General features: G+C 47.1%; 1 protein-coding gene across 4 annotated transcripts in view; it reads right to left on the bottom strand.

Moving 5' to 3' along the window:
- The window catches only part of LOC138513507 (solute carrier organic anion transporter family member 1A2-like), a 646,238-nt gene that overhangs the window by 369,521 nt on the left and 256,791 nt on the right, over window positions 1–19,926 (bottom strand). For all 4 annotated transcript variants that reach the window (XM_069628423.1, XM_069628422.1, XM_069628425.1 and 1 more), the window contains exon 6: window positions 13,221–13,327. In XM_069628423.1, the coding sequence (XP_069484524.1) occupies window positions 13,221–13,327 (107 nt within the window). The remainder of the gene's footprint in view (window positions 1–13,220; window positions 13,328–19,926) is intronic.

The following is a 19,926-nucleotide window of genomic DNA, read 5'->3' as shown; positions in this document are numbered from 1 at the left end:
ACATGTTGCGCAGTCGCGCATTGCTGCTCCAGCTCACTTTCAGGGCGATGGAGATCATTCCTGATCACTCTTAGTATGCCTGCTTCCCTGGATATAGACATGCCCTGTATGTACACATCTTACCCCTACGGTCGTGTTGTGTGGGCTGTTGCACTCAAAAAAAATGTCGATGTCAGATTGGATCTCTGCTTTGAACACAGTATCCAATAGTGCCTCTGATTTAAAGCACCAGGTGGTCTGAGTAGGCGGTGTCGAACCCAAGACTATTGACAATGTCACTGCGGAGTGGTCTCACAGCGTGCGGGCTAGTATTTTGTGTTCTCAACTTTGCCAATCAGGGTACCGGATGTTAGAAACATATCAATTTGTGATGAACTATCATGTACTGATGAGTAATACGTGAATTGTTTTTCATGAGTGTGCAATACTCTCCAGGCATCCTGTAGGCCAAGTGTCGTCATGTATAAGGTTAGTCTATGGGCTTCCCGCGATAGGGGCCTAGAAACATCAAGTACCAGATTCATGTCCCCTCCCCAAATGATCTGCATTTCTATGTACCCTTTGAGGATGGAGGCCACTTCATCAAAGAACTCGGGGGTATCAACCTTAGGGCAATTTGTATTCACCAATAAGTACTCCCCACCTGCAATTATGCAATGCACAATTGTATATCTGCCTTCGGGGTCTATGTAATTCTTTTTCAGTGTAAATCTGATCGATTTATGAATTAGCATCAATCCCCCCCTTGCATGTGTTGAGATGGTAGTGTTTTATCGATTAGGTCCCCAGGATGGTGCCAGGCCCGCCGCTATGTCTTTTTTGGCGTGTGTCTCCTGCAGGAGGAGTATCTTAACCCCATGTCCCTGAGCATATGCATTAATTCTGCTCGCCTCAGTGAAGTTGTTCACTCCCCTTATATTCCATGACATTAACTTGGTTGCCATCTCACCACTCAGTGGACATCCCAAATGTTCCACCCTTGAACCCCGGATATTGCGTCTGTTACATTCATCCGTTCAGTGTCAAACGTGTGTGTTGCCATGCTGCCTCTGCAATTTTTGTTTTTACTCACCCCAAATTGAAAACCCGCCTCCCTCACTGCCCTCCCCAACCAAGCAGTTTATGCATCCCACCGCCCAATTCCGCCATCGGTCAGCCTAACCCAACTTGGCTCACATTCTCAGGTCCAATAAGGACCTGAGATTAACTGAACCGTCAATTTAACCATTGCAATGGCAGAGGGGGTACTTTGTCTGCCGCACAACCTCCAGAATCGGATCTAGAGTCATACATCCATGTTTGTAGCTTGTGTGTGGCGGCTAAAGTATTTGTGTGTCACTATCATGTTAGCAAGGAAAATAGAAATCTTTAATGGAGCAGTGTGAGCCAGGTGTCTTTAGTCAGCGTGGATGTCTTCCATTTGGTCGTCGGCAAAATTGTGCAGGGGTATTTGTGCTTTGATGAATTTCACTGCCTCCTCAAGGACGGTGAAGAAGTAGAGTTTGCCCCTAAAGGTAAGTTTGCGGCATGCCGGGAACAGCATTGCATATTGAATATTCCTTTCCCTGAGCATCTTTTTCACTACTAGGAATTGGCACTGCTCCTGTTGTACTCTGGTGGAGAAGTCGGGGAAGATTCAGAGAGCCCAGCTGAGTTCCTTTTTTCTCCCGGGCAAGTCGAAGTAGGTGATCCCTATCACGGAAGCTTAGTATCTTTGCGATAATGGGCCTGGGGAAATCTCCAGGTTTGGGGGGCGGGGCTAGCACACGGTGGGCATGCTCGACAGGAAAGAAGGAGGAGAGATCAGGGTTCCCCAAAAGGTGTTAAAGTAGATTTTCGGTGGCCGGTTCCATTTTACCTGTAAGTGCGTCCTCGGGTAACCCAACTATCTGGATATTATTCCTTCATGAGTGGGATTCGAGATCATTGCATTTGCTTTAAACAAACTTCAGATCTTGAGTAAGGACGGCTACCGTGTCTTGAAGTTTTTGCAGCCCGTCTTCATTGGCTCCTAGTCAAGTCTCAGCCTCAGTGATTCTGGTGCTGTTGTGGGCCATTTGGGATCGAAGTGATGCCATATTGGTGTTGATATCATCTAATTTTTCATGTATGGCTGCAATGTTCTTGGCCATTGCCTCCATCATGCTGGTGAGATCAGGGGCAGGCGCAGAGATAGGTATGAATTGTCGCACTAGCCCAGTGTTGGCTGGTCCTGATCGGGTCTAGGCATTGATTTTGCAAATGTGTCCATGGCTCCGGTTTTCTTTCCCCCTCTGACACCTTTGGTCATGGTGTGCGGATAGGTTTCTGTCCCGATCTCCTGCCCATGGTCTGGCGCTGGATATCTTACCATAGGTGATGGCTATTGACCAGCATAAGGGGTAAACAGGTGCGCCAGGTGGGGTACCATGAAGCATGGCAGGCAATAGGCTAGTTGAGAGGTTCCTGGGGGTAGTCCGGGTGTTTCTCGAGAGATTCAGGGATCCTAAGGTGTAATGTGGCCCGATCAGAGACCAATGGGCACTGCAGCAGGTTGCTGCGGAGCTGCAGTATGGATCTCCAGTCAGTTCCGGGTGATAGAAGAGCATGGGGAGTGTTAGGAAAGATTTCATAATTGTAGGTAATGTTCCTTCCATGTGGCAACCCCTAAACTTTTTGCTATTGTTTTTCACCTTGTTCTCGACTTTGCCAGAGAAGTGCAGCCTTCTGCCGCACTCCTCTGGGCTTTCGCTCCATTCTTACGGGGAAACTGACATGCCCTTAAGACAGTCAGTACCGGGAAACGCTGTTTTCGTAGTTTCTTTTATCATGTTGCGGCTTTCGTGCAACATGACACAAGAGGGCACTGTAAGCTAAGTTACTGCTCTCTTGGGTCTCTAGCCTTCTACAGGCCCTAGATACTCTTTTTGGATTGTAACTGATCGGTGCAAGTGATTCACGGACGGGAATGGTGGCAGCGATCGTTTCTTGTGTTTTGAGCTCCTTTTGGCGTTTTAAGCGCGTTTCTCGCGCTTAGCCCAAAATGGTGGCCTGGCTCCCAAAATGGCCAGACCACGAGGCTCCTTTGTCCTGTCCGCTGACCATCTTGCTCCCTTCACCTTCCCCAGGTCGAGCCGACCCGGGGCCTTCCTTATTTGGGCATGTACTTTCCCGCGAAACACAGATGCTTTCGCGGGCTTCTACATGCCTGGTGTGTGCCTCCAGGATCTGGGCTGGGATGTCTGGTCCCAATACACATTCTGGGTGCCAGAGAGTCTAGGGTGGTGTGAATGCCTGGGACCACCGTGGTCCGTGATAGGTCCACGTATGGTGTGAGTGTTGCCGAGCGGATCTCCCATTGGGTCCCCTCCATTTTGGCGCAAAGGGAACCGTGGATAAGAGGGGACTGGAAACACCACTACCATGTCGATCTCCTGAGTTCTCACGAACGAAGGAATACAGGAGCCAAGTATCCTGCAACCAAGAGGCTGAACCGAGGAATCGCTGGTGACCCGCTGAAGGACTGCTCCTCTGCACTGCTGTCGCCTTGTGAAACCCTTTTCACCTTTGATCGAAACAGAAGGCCTGTACTGGTACTTCGACCCTTGGAATAGCGGGAACAGCTATTCTCGGCATCTTCACCATCTCCTGCTCGTAAGCCTTCAGAAGCGTCTCTGGGCCATCCAGCAGACTGACCAGCCTACAGAGGAGTCTTGCTCTGTAACCGCCGCAAGGTTGTGTAGTATTTCGAGTCCTTGTCACTCTCACATGATTCATATACTTGGCGTTCCCAGGTCTGAAGTGAGTAGTGTACATTTGGCTCGGATACACACGGCCGCTCCGTTGCCCTGCTGAGGTAACAATCTGTGCGGGTCCACTTTGTTTGGGACGTCTTCTACTCAACTCTGCTGCTGCAGACTCAACACGACGACGAGACGTCCCCTGCTCTCCTGAAGCTGCCAGCGACTGAAACTGACGCGGAGAAGCCTCAGTCTGCTTGCATCGAGGACCGGTGAGTAGCATAGCTAGGAACTGGTCGCCCTCCTGCAGGAGCCCATAGCTTTTCCCCGCTGTCTCAAAACAGCACGCCTTTCCGTACTCGCGCTCTGCTTCTGCCCACAGTGGAGGCTGCGCTTGAGTCGCTGAACACTGTTCTTCTTCATTTGTGCACTAAACTGAACTGCCTGATTTCCCTCGAAGAGACTCCCCTTTTGCCCGTTGGCACCAGCGTGTGCAGGTACTTTTGAGCACAAGGCTCCACTCTTCGTAGGGCTCGGACTTCCTTTTAGTTAGGTGTCTCTGAAGGCGGACTGGGTCTAAGCATTATTTTGCACTGCCTGTTTTTCTTCCCTTTTAGGTGGACTACACATTTCGTGCAATTAACGCTTGAGACTTGTTTGTATTTGTATATATATTGTATTGGTATGGTATGTGTTGGTTTACTAGAGTTGTATTGTGATTTCTCGCTACGGTCATTGTTTTAAAGGCCTTGGAATAAATGTGTATATATTTTTAATATAACACTTGTTTGGAGTAGTTTGTAAGTGTCCTTGCTTTGTGTGCTCATTGCGGGCTTTCAGTCACCCTCACCCCTCTTGAGACCTAGTCTTGACCGCCGCAATCGCTACCCTGATTGGTCTGGCTTGTCCAGAGGTTACCCTGTTCCAAGTAATTAGGTTGGCCTTCTGAACTTCTGCGCCGCCAGGACAGAGTTCAGAAATCCGTCTTAACAGGGAGGGTTCCGGGTCAGTCACACCCCACCAATACCCCTGTGGATGTGATCACACTCCTCTGTGCATGTAGCAGCAGTGAGGACTCTGGGGGATGGTCAGGAAGGGCACTCAGCCAAGTTTAGTGGGCCCCGGGAGTCTGCAGGATTGATCAGAGGTCTTAGTTAATGCAGGGGAGGCCCGGTCAGGACAGCCGGAAGCACAGGGGGAATTATAGGGCCGCAAAAGTCAGTGCTAGCAGTTCCCCCAGGATCTATCAGAGGGGGGCTCTGGTTGGAGACCCCGTTTATCCAGCACTTACTTGATTAGTTGAATCAGGGGGCAGGTGCAAGTCCAGTGTTGAAAGTGCTGTAATGGTATTGCTGTCCCCCACCTGCAGCAGACAAGGGTTAATGATCTTCAGTATCAGCTCCTGTCATCAGCAGCATCCAAATGCACCGCACATTCAGGGAATATATTTACATGGGGCCACGAGAGCCCACAGGCCTCCAGTACAACCAGCCAACGCATCACAGTGAGGTGATAAAGCCTGGGGCTTGGCGCCCACTCCAGGCACAAGTTCGTTACCATCCCTGAAAAGCAGTTTCAGTGGCGTGAGTCCCCCTATTCAGCCATGGAGGAGAGTGTTGTCGGTTTTTCGGCTGTGCTCAGGGGATTCACGCAGGAGGTGGTGATTGAACTTGGGAGCTGGTATGGTGTTGTGGGCCGGCTTCCGGCGGCACCCCTGAGCGGGACTGCCACGTACACGGCTCCAGGTGTTCCTGTGAGGCAGGGCTGACGATGAATCGGCAGCATCTGTCATGCAGTGCCAAACCTGGCACTGATCAGGAGCAGGCTGGAGGAGTCCCTCCGATGAGGGGGCCGCGTCAACTGGTGGCAGGATCAGGCACCTTGCCGGCACCGGGGAAGCAGAGCCGCTCGCTAGTGTTCCAGCCCGCTCCCTATCTTTCAGTCTCTGGAAGGAGTCCGCACTATGATGCGCCAGCCGGGAGAAGGGGCTGGTGGGTGCCGCTCTCCAGGTCATGACCCGGAATCACACAGTGTGAGTGGGTGGATCGCCTCCGTGTAGCTATGTACCGGTGGTTGTCCGAAGTTTACGGAGAAGTCGGGAAGCGCCACTTAGGTGCACGGGCCCAGCACGGCTGCTTGCCATCTCCTTGTTCGCCGGCGATCAGATCTCAGTACAGGGGCACCCAATTCTGCCAGTATTTGAGCCGGCGGGGCCCAATACTCTCAGCATAGAGTATCTGTAATTTGAAAGTTGGATGCTTAACAAAACCGCAGTTTCAACAGGTTTCTTTCCGGTGCTGTGCGGAGCTAGCAAGCTAGGTGGCCATTTCCTGGCTGCTCAACAGCACCCCCCTACTTTTGATATTTTAGGCTGTTTGGTATTTATTTCTATTTTTAAAGTGTATTTAAGTTTACAAAGAAATGTTTCACACAAGTCTAAAAATAAAATTTAAAAACTATTATTTCTCAAATACATTTAACATTGGTCAATGGACGCAGAAACATAGTAATTTTATTCAAAAGACCTTGGGGGTCATTATGGTTTTGGTAGTGTCCTGCTTGTAAATCCAGCGGAATGCCACCCAAACAGAATTAGCATTCACGCCGGCTGATATCCTGGTATATCCGGGATATTACAGGTGGCAGGATTGCCGGTAATCCCTCAATGCATGACTCCATGGGAGGAATTACCTGAATTAATGGTATTACCGGTGCCGTTAATTCCAGCAGTTTTTTGCTGGCGGGGGCCTGATTTACCTCCATCTCTTGGCTGGAGGTACATCAGGTAACCCCCTGTGAAAACCTGTAGTTTGGCGGGGAAGTAAAAGTGCCTGTAACAGATTTACTGGCATTTTTATCACCACCTTTACCACTGCGCCAATACTGTAATGACCCCTTTTGTTCTTACATAGTATTACATTAAATGATGTTAGTAAATTTGTTTATCAAGTTAGTAAAAAAAGGCCTAAATAATTACACATATGAAGTGCCTGAATATATACCAAAAAGTCAGAATATCATCCTTTTTTTAGTGTGATTAGTTTAATAGAGTTTAAAAATCTAATTGGAGATATTGCCTTAGGGAGACCAGTAACTGCTACTAGTCGTTGCCATGCTAGTGAAAGGGAGGGTGCCTGTCTTGGTTCTGGGAAAGGGCAGGTGACCATGACAGTTCCAGCACAAAATGACTGAATATTGATAGTAGACAACTACCAGCATTGCATTATGTAATTTCCGGTGTATCAACCAAATCTCTGACATCACAGGGTGGGATCGAATCCCCAACCTTTTCCCCCATCTAGGAAAGTTGAATCTGGTGTTTTGCATTTTTGTAACTGTGGCACTGTTACTGGGTCTCTTTAGGATTCCACCCACGTTAGATCCCCCCGCAAGGCGTGCCGTTCACTGTTGTGTGTGACTTGCTCTCCCATGGTGTCTTCCTTTGTTGTGACCCTGCCCCCCACAACCCCTCACTGCGCATCCTGAGTTATGTGCCACAGGGCTGTGCGTCTCTCTTCCCTCAGACCTGTTTCCTCCCTCCTACCCCCTTTGCACTCTCTATGGTCCTCGCTGTTTCTCCCATCTTCGCTACCTGCTAATCTATCTCCTACACTATCCCTCTCACTAAGTCTGGTAGGAAGAAGTTCAGAAGGGGCATCCTGGTCTCCAACCCAGGGCCTCCCTGTCGCTGCTACCTACACCAGCGCTTCCTCCAGACAGACCCCTACTGACATCCTCTTTTTTGTCTCCTCTCCAGGCCTATCGACCCCCCCCCATATGGTCCCTGTCTTCTCTCCTTTTTCTTCCTCTTCCATTAATGATGGCACTCAGTGGGAGGTCTTCCTGGCCCCCTTACACTCCTCCAAGGACATCATTAGGGCTTACCTGAATGGCACCGACTTGGTTCAGGGCCCTCAGCCCAAACTCCTCCTTTTCGATAGACGTTTCCGAAAATTTTATCAACTTCCTTCCTTCTCCTGGTACGCCTACCTACACCCTTCTGGCTCCGCCACCACTTCCATCTTCCGCTACCTCCCTAGCATCCTCCTCATCTTCTCTGGCTACTCTGCCACCTTCTTCCTCCACCACCTCTCTGGCACCCTCTCCATCCTCTCTGTTTACTCTTCCACCTCCTTCTTCCTCCTCTGCCCAATCTCAGGCCCCTCTACCACCTTCGCATGGCATACCTCTTGCCTGTAGCCCTTCACGGAAGTCTTTCAAATGTGCCAATCTGCTCCACGTCGCTACTCTCAACTCTCGCTCTGACATCTGCCGACTCCTTGAAGAACTTGATCTGGATATCCTCGGTCTCACCGAGACATGTTTCACAGCCAGCTCTGTCACAAGTTTTGACACTCTCCTCCCCGATGGTTACAAGATGCTTTCGAACCCAGAACCAACCGTTCAAGAGATGGAGTGGCTCTGATCTTTCCGGAGTGGATCCCTGCTTCAGTCATTACTACGCAGGCCTTCTCCTCCTTTGAATGTCTGGTCTGCAGGCTCTCTATTTCTCCTGGCCTCTCTCTTACTGTGTCCACCATTTACAGAACCAATTTACACAACAAAAGGAGGTAAAGGGATATATAAACCACAAGAATACCCTTTAGACTAAAGGGATCAACCCTTAATACTTTGCAACACAAAGCTTGTGGTTATACTTGATACCTTGCTGGGAAGATGTCTATTCCAGTGCTCTAATTATTAGCAGCATTAGCAAGAACCTTTACTGACAAACCATTGTCTTTATACAAAAATATACATATTTTATTTTCAATTACATACAAACACTAAAAACACCACTTGGTGTATTGTAGTGTCTAACAAATCTTCTAAAATCAAACAAAAGAAGAAACATAATCACTGCGATATATGCAAGACTTTACCCCCTCAACAATTGAACATGTTAGTTCAGATGATTATGCAAAAAAGTGTTTTGTGCTGTGCTAATGTTCACACAAGGCCATACCTCAATCTACACTTCTCACTCAAACTCTTACTTCATTTGCTCCATTTTTCATTCACTTTGATAAATTCACTTAACAATCACGCATCATGCCCGACATGTTTCTTTCCGATCTTAATGTCTTGTGTTGAATACACCGAAATTCTTCAGGGGCTAGCATACGAGGTTAGTAAAGCATGCACAATTCAAAAAATTACACAAAAAAGAAAGAAAACCAAAAAAACATTGGTTTCTACTACACAACAATCTTTTGCAATGTCCTTCTTGAAGTTATAATGACTTTCTTAGTCCATGGGTTATCATTACCCTTCGGTCTTAATACCCGGAAGAAGAAGATCTCCTCCGTTTTGGTGTCGTGTACAGTGATTGTATCGTGTCATCAAGTCCTCAGGGTTGTATGTAGGAGTTTGATTGGAGAAAGAGCCGTCTCACCATTAACAACAGAGATGTCTCTGCACTAAATGCAGTAGCTAAGCGAGTCCATGTGCTTTGATCACGTCTTAGTTCATTCTCCTCGTGAAAAGCTTTGTAGGCAGAAGATGACTCTGTGCCATCTCACTTACTGCAGCTCCACGGATTCCAGCACAAGCCGGCCAAAAAAGGTCCTCATGTGCCGTGTAGTCGTCTGCGAGGCGTGTTAAGTCCTGTAGCGCTCCCGTGTCCGCCCACTATGTTTTGCCTGGAATCTCTCCGACACCAACTGCTTCCACCATTTACAGGCCATGAACAGGTTGCTCTCTTTCTCTCTGAGTGGGCCAACCTCTCCTCCTCTCTCCTTGCCTCTACCTCTCAACTACTCCCCCTTGAAGACCTCAGCATCCATCTGGATGCTTCTAACCCCTCCTTAGGGCTCTTTCGCAATCGCTGTGACTCCCTCTCTTTCTATTCTACCCTCTGTCCCGACACACTGCGCCGGGCACACTCTGGATATTCTCATCTCCTCTGACATCCCCCTCTCAAACCCTCTCAGCACGCCTCTCTCTTGGATCAATCACTTTCTTCTCTCTTCCTACCTGATGTTCTCTGTCGCCCAGGTGAAGCCGACCCCAGCACTGCCACCCACCTTCTCGGCCATCCGGCCCATGAAGCATGTGTCAGTGGTGGCTTTCGCTGTTACTTTCTCACCTCCTCCTATGCCTGCGGCTGACTCACACTCTGACACAGCCCTCTCTAACGTGCATCTCTTTATCACTAACACTATTGATGTCCGTGCCCCTGTCATGAGGATCCGTTTGAAGCCCACCTCCAAGTGCTGCTCTTGTTATGACTCCAACCTCGTCACCCTTAAACGCAAGTGCAGGGTGTCCGAGAGGACGTGGAGGGCAACAGGCGCATCCTCTGACAAACTGTCCTGTCACCTGCTCCAAAGGCAATACAGACTCTCTGTCCTGTCTATCCTGTCCAAGAAGAGAGCCTACATCCAAGCCTGCGTCTCTGCAGACTCTAACAACGTGGCCAAACTCTTCCAAATCTGAAAGGAGCTGGCCAATGCTGCTGCCGTCTCCACCTCTCCTGTTCCCTGCTAGGCTCTCTGCACAGCACTGGATGCTCACTTCACCACTACCGCTCAGGACATCCTGTCCTCTATCTCCCCCTTCTCTCCCTCTACCTCTCTCAGCCCCTCTCCAGGCCACCTCTCCCTCTCCTCCTTTCTCCTCTTTCCCCATGTTCACTCGTAACAAGGTTTCTAGACAACTCCGATCTATTAAAGTATCATCCAAGCAGGTGCTCCTGTGCTGCTCCAGAACCATCAAGGACCACATCGACACCCTTGCTCAGTCTTGACAGTCTTGACCGATTTCTGCAGTCACTCTTTTGGCACGGGAACCTTCTCCACCCCCTAAAGCACTCCTTTGTGCACCCCCTACTGAAGAAGCCTTCTGTAGATCCTTCCTCTCTGGCAAACTACCACCCATCTCTATCACTCCTTTCCTGGGCAAACTCCTGGTAAAACTGGCCCTCTCCCGGCTTTCTTTCCATACCAACTCTGTTGGTTGTCTCCATGACCATCACTCTGGCTTTAGAGGAGCCAGAAGCACCAAAACTGCTCCCCTGAACACGGTGAAGACCTGCTCTCAAATCTCGACTCTAGCCTTCCTTCTGTCCTCATCCTCCTTGATCTTTCCTCTGCTTTCGACACGGTCAAACACGCCATCCTGATCAATCATCTCTGTGACAACCTGGGCATCACGGATCAGGACTTAGTCTGGTTGGTCTCCTCCCTCTTCAATCGACCCTCCCAGGTCCAACTGAGCTCGTTTTTCTCCACCACCTCTCTCTCCATGGGTGGTGTTCCCCAAGGGCTCTAACGGCTCACCCTGGTGGCCCTTCTGTCTTGCACATCTGGCCCATCTCATCTCTACCTTCTCTGCTAACTTTCAGTGTTATGTAGATGACACTCAGCTCTCCTTCAGGCTCTCCTCAGCCTCCTCTCCTCTCTTGGTCATTCCTGATTGTCTATCCGCGAATCAGGAATGGTGTGCTTCTAACAATCTCTCCCTCAATGCCAATACGACTGAGATTCTTCTCATTGGGGCCCCTGCTCCCGCTTTTCCTTTTTCACTCGGGCCGCCCTCCTTGGGCCCTCGACCTGCGCCTTCCTGTGAGGCAAACAACCTTGGTGTCATCTTCAACTCCATCCTCTCCTTTTATCCTCACATCATGGATGTCTCTAAGAATTCCCACTACCAACTGCACCTCCTCAGAAGTATTCTTCCTTTTCTCACTTACCCCAGAAGCTCACTATCTCCAGAGACCTGGTTCTCTCTAGGCTGGACTACAGTAACAGCCTCTTTCTAAATCCGCCTGCCTCTACTTTTCACCCTCTGCAACTAATCTGGAACAGGACTGCAAGACTTGTCCTAGGCCTCAAGCCCAGGGGTTGTATCTCTCCAGCCCTGAAATCTCTACACTGGTTCCCGGTGGCTACAAGACCCTCTGCATTGTCCACAAGGCTTTCTGGGGCCAGGGACCATACTACATCCAACTCTCTCTTCGTAAGCACTTTCGTTCTTTAGCCCTCAGCTCATCCACCTCCAACTCTCTGAGGGTCAGACGCTTCTCCAGGCTGAGAGTGGGGGTAGATCTCTCTCCCCGGCTGGTGCCTCCCTCTGGAACAGCCTCCCTGCCTCTCTCAATCTCTCAAACTTGAGCAGGACCACCTCAGATTCGGAAGCAACCCAAGACCTTTCTTTTCGCTTGTGCTTTCACTCTCTCTCCCCTGCTGATGTTCTTGTATGCTGCACTAACTGGTTACCTGGCCTCCCTCCAAACCTTATGGGGATCAGGCTCCTTCACAACCAGTACTCCCATGCACTGTCTCTGGGCCTACCACGCACTAGGGACTGTATATGCAACCCTACAGTCCCCTGCCTCCTTGCACTTACTTAGAACCGACCATCCCGGTGGCACTTACTTGAGCTTTGCTATTGCACTCTCCCTTTCCCTCCCCCTGGCACTTCCCCTTGCACTTGCACGATCTGAATGACACAAGCCTTAGTAAGACTGTTTGTTTTTGTTCCCCTTTGTTTTCCCCTTCCTTGTCTTGTTGCGACTAGAAACACGTGTGTTCAGGCACGTTATAAATGACTTATCATATCATATCGTATCAGAAGGACTGTTTATTCACCCAGCCTATGTTGTCAACAAATTTTTCAAAGGTTTGACAATTCAAATTCTGAAGAGTGGGACATTCAATAGCCAAGTGCAAAAGAGATTCTGGGACATCTGGTACCTTACGAAATCTACAGATGTTTGAGATGTTATTCCTTATATAGTTAATTTCACACGTAGGCAACACTTTCATTCTAAACCTGATCAATTGTAGTTGTCAATCAAGTTCGATATGTTTGTCAAATATTTAGGAATAATGCCATGGCTCCTAGTGTCCCAGAAAATATGTTTGTACTATTCATAGATATTCCCTCCCTTGTGTCAGATCAGTCCTTGATAAAATGCCTACTTTTCACCTCTTAGAAATTGTCAATTAAGAGTCTTATAGACAATGCATTCGAGCTTAAAATGTTATCAGCTTTTGATTTAAAAGTGTCCATAGGTGATTTTGCTTTAATGTCTAATGAGAATACACCGTCTTTGCAAAAGGAATTCCTGAGTGGAGTTCAGAAATGTCTATAGCATTGTAATGCTTCCCACTGGAACCAGCCTTTCAGTGACATCCGCCCCAGTTCATGCTGTTTACTATTGATAATTTACCATATTCTCATTTTGCAAGATTAATTGTATGTGCAATAGGCTGATCAAATAGGAGGCATGGAATAGAGCATTTGCCGTAAAAAGGGGTACGTTTGTAAGTGGTGTCCTTAAAAGCAAAATCTATGCAGTGACTTGGTGCATGCCTACCTTGGAGTTTGCATTGCATGAAGGGGTGAATTTCAAGCTTGAAAGATAGCGGCTCTTATGCACAGAGCGTTTTCCAATGGGGGTTTTCCATTATAAAACGCTTCTGTGAATTAGGCCCTAACCTCTACGGTGGTTAAGACATTTTGACAAAATGTAAACTTGTTAAATGGAGGACATACCTGCTGACATTATCTCCGGTTCATTGGACAGACTTACATTGGCCAAGCAGAGGGACATGCTCGAAGATGTGTTCGTTGATGAAAAAGCTCCTCTTTCATATCGATACCTGAAACAGACCACAATTAACATGCATTCAGTGTGTTTCTTGTGTAAGATAGCGTTTTCCAGGCATATAGACCTGTCCACCACGTGATGTCTAAGAACATGATTAGGACAAACAATATAGCTGTGGATTTTCGGAAAGCAAAAGCAGGCTCTCATCCGACTTTCTTGAATGTATATGGCGTATAGTCTAGGGTTGATCCAAAATAAGTTTACATAGCATAGAGAGGAATTAGCAACAACATTCTGATTGATTGCAGACAAACGCTAAACATCTGACAATTTGAGTACAAAGCATAAAGACGTATTAGCAACACCATTCTGATTTCAGACAAACTCTAAACCACTTGAAATTTGACTACAAAGCATAGAGAGGTGTTAGCAACAGCATTCTGATTGCAGACAAACTCTAAACATCTCACAATTTGAGTACTCTAATCCCATTCCTCACCATCCTGGAACATTTAAGAACGTTTTATGATAAGTTGGAGATAGGCTTCGTAGTAGTTGCATTATTAGGAAATTTTCTGTATAAACAGTTTATTTATTTGGATTTGTCAAGCGCCCAGCGGCCCGGGGGCATTGTGGCGCTGTTACAGAATATTCAGCTTAGTACATGTTATCCACATTGGTTACTAAGTAAGATGAAGGTACATTTAAACATTGACGACGGGTGTTCTGTGGTTACAGAGGAACAGTGTTGGAGGCAGCTCAGAGTAATAAACGGTTTAGTTGAACAACTTTGTTTTGAGGGTTTTTCTGAATGTAAGGAGGGATTCTTTGCTTCTTAGACTGGGCGGTAGCGAGTTCCATGCTTTGGGGGCTAGAACCTCAAAGCTGGTTACGTCAGCTTTCGCTCTGTTGAAAGCTGGGACTGAGAGTTGGGGTGAGTATTTGTTGCGTTTTGGTCTGTGAGTTGGCGCTTGGTGTATTCTCTCTAGTAGGTACGCTGGTGTAGTTTGGGCATGGTATCTGTGTGTGATTGTGAGGGCTTTGAATGTTATGCGCTCTTTGACTGGGAGCCAGTGGGCATCTATTCTTGCCTGGGTGATGTGCTCTCTCCTGGGGATGCTGAGTGCCACTCTAAGAGCATTGTTTTGTGCCGTTTGCAATTGGTTGATGTTGTTTACAGACGTGCCAAGGAGTAGGATATTGCAGTAGTCTAGTTTCACACCTATTGTGGCTCTGGCAATGTTGAGGCGGTTCTTTGCTGATAGGTAAGGTTTCACAGCATTCATGATTTTAGAGGTGAGAGCAGCTGCTGATGAGATAGCGCTGACTTGCCTGTCCATAGATAGGGTGGAGTCCAGGTAGACGCCCAAGCTTTTCACTGCAGCTGAAGTTGTAATGACTGTGTCTTCAATGATGAAGAGCTACATGTGTTGTCTAGTCTTTTTAGGGCTTCTTGGGGCCTACCAGTAGTATTTCAGTTTTTTCCCCGTTTAGACATAAGCCATTGGCCACCATCCAAGCCTGGATGTGGGCATATATATCTTGGAGGGTTTTGAGGTCTTGCTCATAGTTGCCTGTTAGGGGAATGAGAATTTGTGTGTCATCGGCATAGTTAGTGAAGGCTATGCCAAATTCTTCTAAGTCGCTGAATAGGGGGAGGGAATAGGTTATAGAGCGTGGGAGATGTGCATGAGCCTTGTGGGACACCACAGTCGATGGGTGATGGCAGGGAAGATGCTTGGTCCGAGAAGACACTCATAGCTCGACCATCCATTAAGGAGGTGATCCATGCGGTGGCTTCTTTAGAGAAGTGAACTGTGTCAGTAAGATGTTTACAGAGGATCTTGTGGTCAACCAAGTCAAAGGCCGCCAAGAGGTCTAAGAGTAGGAGGAATGAAGTCTTGCCTTTGTCCATGGCTTCAAGTAGTTGGTTCTTGAGGTCGAGTAAGGCTGACTCTGTGCCATGGCGGGGGCGGAATCCTGATTGCCTTTTTCCAAGGATGTTGTGTGTTTCTAGGTAGGACTGAATCTGTAAATATGCAGCCTTATCCAGAATTCTCAGCAGAAAAGGCACTGTGGTGATAGGGTGGTAGTTGTTTGGAGAGTCCGGGTCAAGGGGTGTTTTTTTTTAGTAGGGGCCAAACCCAGGCTTCCTTGAGGGTGAGTGGGACAGTGCTGGTGGTGAAGGATGCATTGATGAAGGTGGTGACAAAAGGGGCCAGTGCTAAGGTGCAATCTTTGATTAGGTTGGCTGGGCAGATGTCGCCTTTGCATAGTGATGGTTTGATGTGCTTCATGATTTGGAGAACTTCAGGAATTGTTACTTCTCTGAAAGTGAAGGGTTTGGGTAGTGGATTTGTGCTATGTTTAGCGTTTTCATCTGGGTTGTTAGTACATAGCTTTGGTGGGGAGCTAGATTTGGGCAGTTTGTCAAATTGAGTTTTGATTTTGTTTTTGAGTGTTTTGACTTTATCTAACCTGGTTTATTGGATGTTGATGCACCATGTGGCATTTTACTCAGTAGGTTGTGCAGAAGTGGTGGGGATAGTAAGCTCATTGCAGATGGTAAATAACTCTTTAGATTGTGAGTTAGCTTTCTCAATTCTGGCGTTGTATGTAGCTGCTTTGGCTGTAGAGATGGCCTTTTTATATTGTTTGTCGACAGTAAGGTAAGTGTCCCTTGTGATAGGGGAGGGATTAACCTGCAAGGCGGTTAGAGCTACTCTTTTAGCAGTACGTGCATCCTTGAGTTTTTGTGTGAACCAGGAGTTAGTATTTTTTTTGCTTAAATATTTTCCAGTGGAGCTACAACTTCTACTATAGCTTTTAGTGTGGTGTTGTAAATCTCGACTAGTATTGTCGGGCCATTAGAGGTAGAGTGAGCAAGTGCTGATGTTTCCAGGAGAGGGAGTAATCTATCTGCGGTGAACAGTTTTTTTGATCTTGCCATTGTGGCTGGTGCAGGTGGGTATGGGTTCCCTCCTGTTGTTTTTGCTGGTATGAAGAAGTGCAGTAAGTGGTGGTTGGTCCAAGGTCAAGGGGTGTTAGAGCTGATGTCGGCCACACAGTTGTGGTCGACGATCCATTTATTTTTATTTTATTTTATCTTTTACATTTATATAGCGCACAGACAGCCCAGGGGCATTGTGGCGCTGTTACTTGCAGCAAGCTTAGTTACATTATGCATAAGTTACAACATTGGAGCGCAGAGAGGTAATACAAGTTATACATAAAATGAACATAGTTAAAATATCCATGGACGTCATGAAAGGGGTATGGTGATCAGGCGAATAAGGTGGTTTTCAAGACTTTGTGGCAGGCGGTGAGTGATGGTTCAGCTCGCAGGGCAGTGGGGAGGGCATTCCAGTGCAGGGCAGCTAGGTAAGGGAAGCTGGCACCACCTGCTCTTGCTCTTTTTACCATGGGTACGGTGAATAGGTTGGCATAGGGGGTCCTAGTTGGTCTTGAGGATGAGGCAGGGTGGGTCCTTTGTGATAGGTATGCTGGTGCGGCGAGGTGAATGCATTTGTGGGTGAGGGTCAGGGCTTTGAAGATGATCCTCTCTTTTATGGGGAGCCAGTGGGAGGCTCTTCTGGCAGTAGAGATGTGTTCTCTTTTGGAAATGCCTTGTGCTGCACATAAGGCATTGTTCTGAATAAATTGCAGTTTCTCAAGATTTTTTGTGGAGGTCCCTAGGAAGAGAACGTTGAAGTAGTCCAACCGTGATCCAGTGATAGCTCTTGCTATATTTGTGCAAAGTGTAGGATACAACCTTTGGTGTGGGCAGGTTAATTCACTTGTTGTGTGAAACCTAGATCTATGAGGGCTTTGGCAAGGGCTTTGATTTTTTTATCTTTCGGGTCTTTGAAGCCCAGGTTGAGGTCACCTAAGAGTATGACTTCAGAGTCAGCTTTCAAGTTGTTGCATAGGATGTGGGTAATGTTAGATTGGAAGTCGAGAGTTGGGCCTGGAGGGCGGTACACAATGTGTATTGTTATGGTGTCATTTGGCGAGAGAGATCATTTATCTGATAGTGAGTTAAAGTTGACAGCCTCATTGGTCTTTAGCTGTCTAGCGTTGAGGGTTTCTTTGATGATTAGGGCGAACCCTCCTCCTTTACTAGATGTTCTGTCGTGGCGCAGGATGATGTACCCTGGTGGTAGGGTCTGACAAACGGCTTGTCCGGAGGCTTTGTGTAGCCAGGTCTCGGTTATGGCTAGTATGTCTAGGTCTAGATCAGTGATGAGATCATGGATCTCTATTGCATGTGCTGGTAGGGAACGAGCGTTGATGAGTGCACACTGGAACTGTGTTTACTGGTTGTCCTTAGGTTTAGTTATGTCAGGGGAGCTGTGAGGAGTTGGTTGGAAAGTTCAAAACCTTTCTTCAAACCATGCTTTCAAAAGAAACAAAGGGTTGCTTACAGGACTCAGTGCCTGCAGCTGATGTGGTAGTTTGTATCAGATCCAAAGCAAAAACATGTTGCTTCGAGATGGTAAAAAATAGCAATTCTGAGAAAACACTTACCTCAAAGATCTCCGGCCCTTTGACAGATACACAACTGCCCCGGATGTGTAACATTTCAATATTACATTTCCAAATGTTAGTCATTCCAGCAACATCACAATGCAGAATGTCTGCATCATGTATGCTTGCAATGTAACTGCCTCTGTCCAGCTCGATCAGCATTATTTCAGTGGTAGGTGTCTGTGAAATGCTCTCCTCTTTGCAATATATGGCACTCCTGCAGGGCACCTCAGAGGAATTCACGGCTGCATCATGCGTCCCTGACACTCACTCTGCCCCACAACCAGCAATCTATCTTAAAATGAAATGCCTACCATGAACTCTCCTTACTGTGACATTGCCACTTCTATGGTGCTTATGTAAGCAAGCAACCTAAGAAGGATATAAGACTATATCATGCACACTTGACATGTGACTGTATCTTTCGTAGCCCTACACACCTTTCTTTGGTTTAATCCTGCTATGACATCTTTTTATCGTTCTAGATCAAAAGACCTTTTTAAAGAAATTAAAACAAAAAAAGATCGATTTAGAAAGACCGCTCTGTGACCACACAGAGCGGTCTTTCTAAATCAATCTGTCAGCCCCTTTGACACACACGAGTGCACGTGGGGGCTGACAGGCTCGCCAGGACCCGGAATAGATGCCTTGGGAGTGTAAGGTAAGTGTATGTCTGTGTAAGCATATGGCCTTTTAAAAAGGTAGCAACCGTGCAGTAGATGGGTTGCAGAATAAATCTTACACCAAAAAATCAAACCAACTCAGGAAGATTTGCAAAGTTCATTTGACTGTTTTATTATCAATTGTCTAAAACGGAGTTACAACGAATGTCATACAGCAATTGCTTTCCACATAGCTCGTACATTTCAGAAAAAATAATCCTTTTATAACAAAAACTCATCATTCGTGATGTAATACTATGTGGCAAACTATGAAAAACCTATGCGGGGTTGCGGGTGGCTTAATGGGAACATCTAAGTATACTTTCTATAAGGGATCAGGTTGTGATTGGGTCCCTACAGTCATGCCCACCCCTAGTGTAGAGAAGCAGCTAAGTAGCCCCACCTCAACGACTTCACGCATATTACCTATAGATTGGGAACCAGAGTGTGAGACATGTGCAGTACCAGTGAAAATACTGATACCAAGAAGAATCCTGGAAGTAAGGTTCCCATTGTGCAAGCCACACCTACATAAGAGACAGTACGGTGGCCATTTGAATGAAATCCCGGAACAAACAGGACGGCTGAATGGCGAAGACGAATGGTGACGTCACACAGTGTCGAGCTGACATATATAGAAGAGATGCAGAGACTAGAAAATACAGATATTCTATAAGACATCAAGAAAGTATCGCAGATAAGTGACATTTTGGGATCAACATGAAGAAACTGATGTTACGAAATGGATGAAGATATCAAGTCATTTTACACGTGTACACATGCAAAGAAACACACGCAGATGAAGTATTCTTGAGGCTAGCTTATAGTGAATAGATTGTGGCATGCGCCAACATGTACATATATAATGGAGTGAGTAAAGAATGGATGTTTCCACTACATACTATATCAGAGCTGGGCTAAAGATGGAAGACCTCTTTTCCAGTGTGGCGCAGCTAGAAAACAAATGAATCGAAAGCGAATCTCAGAAAGGCTAGGCTGGATGAGCCAAGAAGCCAAGGACATATCAGGCCGAAGTGAACTGACATTGAATACAAATCGTGTGAAAGAACCAAACTCCTGTTCAGGAGGCTCGGACAAAAACAACGAAGACGTCAGAGGTCTATTAGAAAATAGTATTTTAATACACTAGAAGCTCGATTTTGGGGTCTTCAGTCATGTGGAGGGAAGAAGTTGGATGAGCATGATGGTCATACCTATGCTTGAGGGCAGAGCATGCCTTCTCTCCCCTGAATTTTCCAGAGCAAGGGAACACTCCCAAGGACAAGTTCCAAGCCCTAATTGACAGCAGACCACTGAGGTGATGATGGATGATTATGCTAATTGGTGGGAGGCTAAGGTTAAGACTAGGTCACCAGCACCTGGAAGCTCAGCCTACATGCTGCTAGCGTAGGTGGACAAGTACTGACAGAGATTAAAAGCCAACCAATGGTGGGTTACCACA

The sequence above is a fragment of the Ambystoma mexicanum genome, chromosome 12 (genome assembly GCF_040938575.1).
Source record: "Ambystoma mexicanum isolate Mex_15411 chromosome 12, UKY_AmexF1_1, whole genome shotgun sequence".
Classification (NCBI taxonomy): Eukaryota; Metazoa; Chordata; class Amphibia; order Caudata; family Ambystomatidae; genus Ambystoma; species Ambystoma mexicanum.
This window is presented reverse-complemented; position numbering and strand designations above follow the sequence as displayed.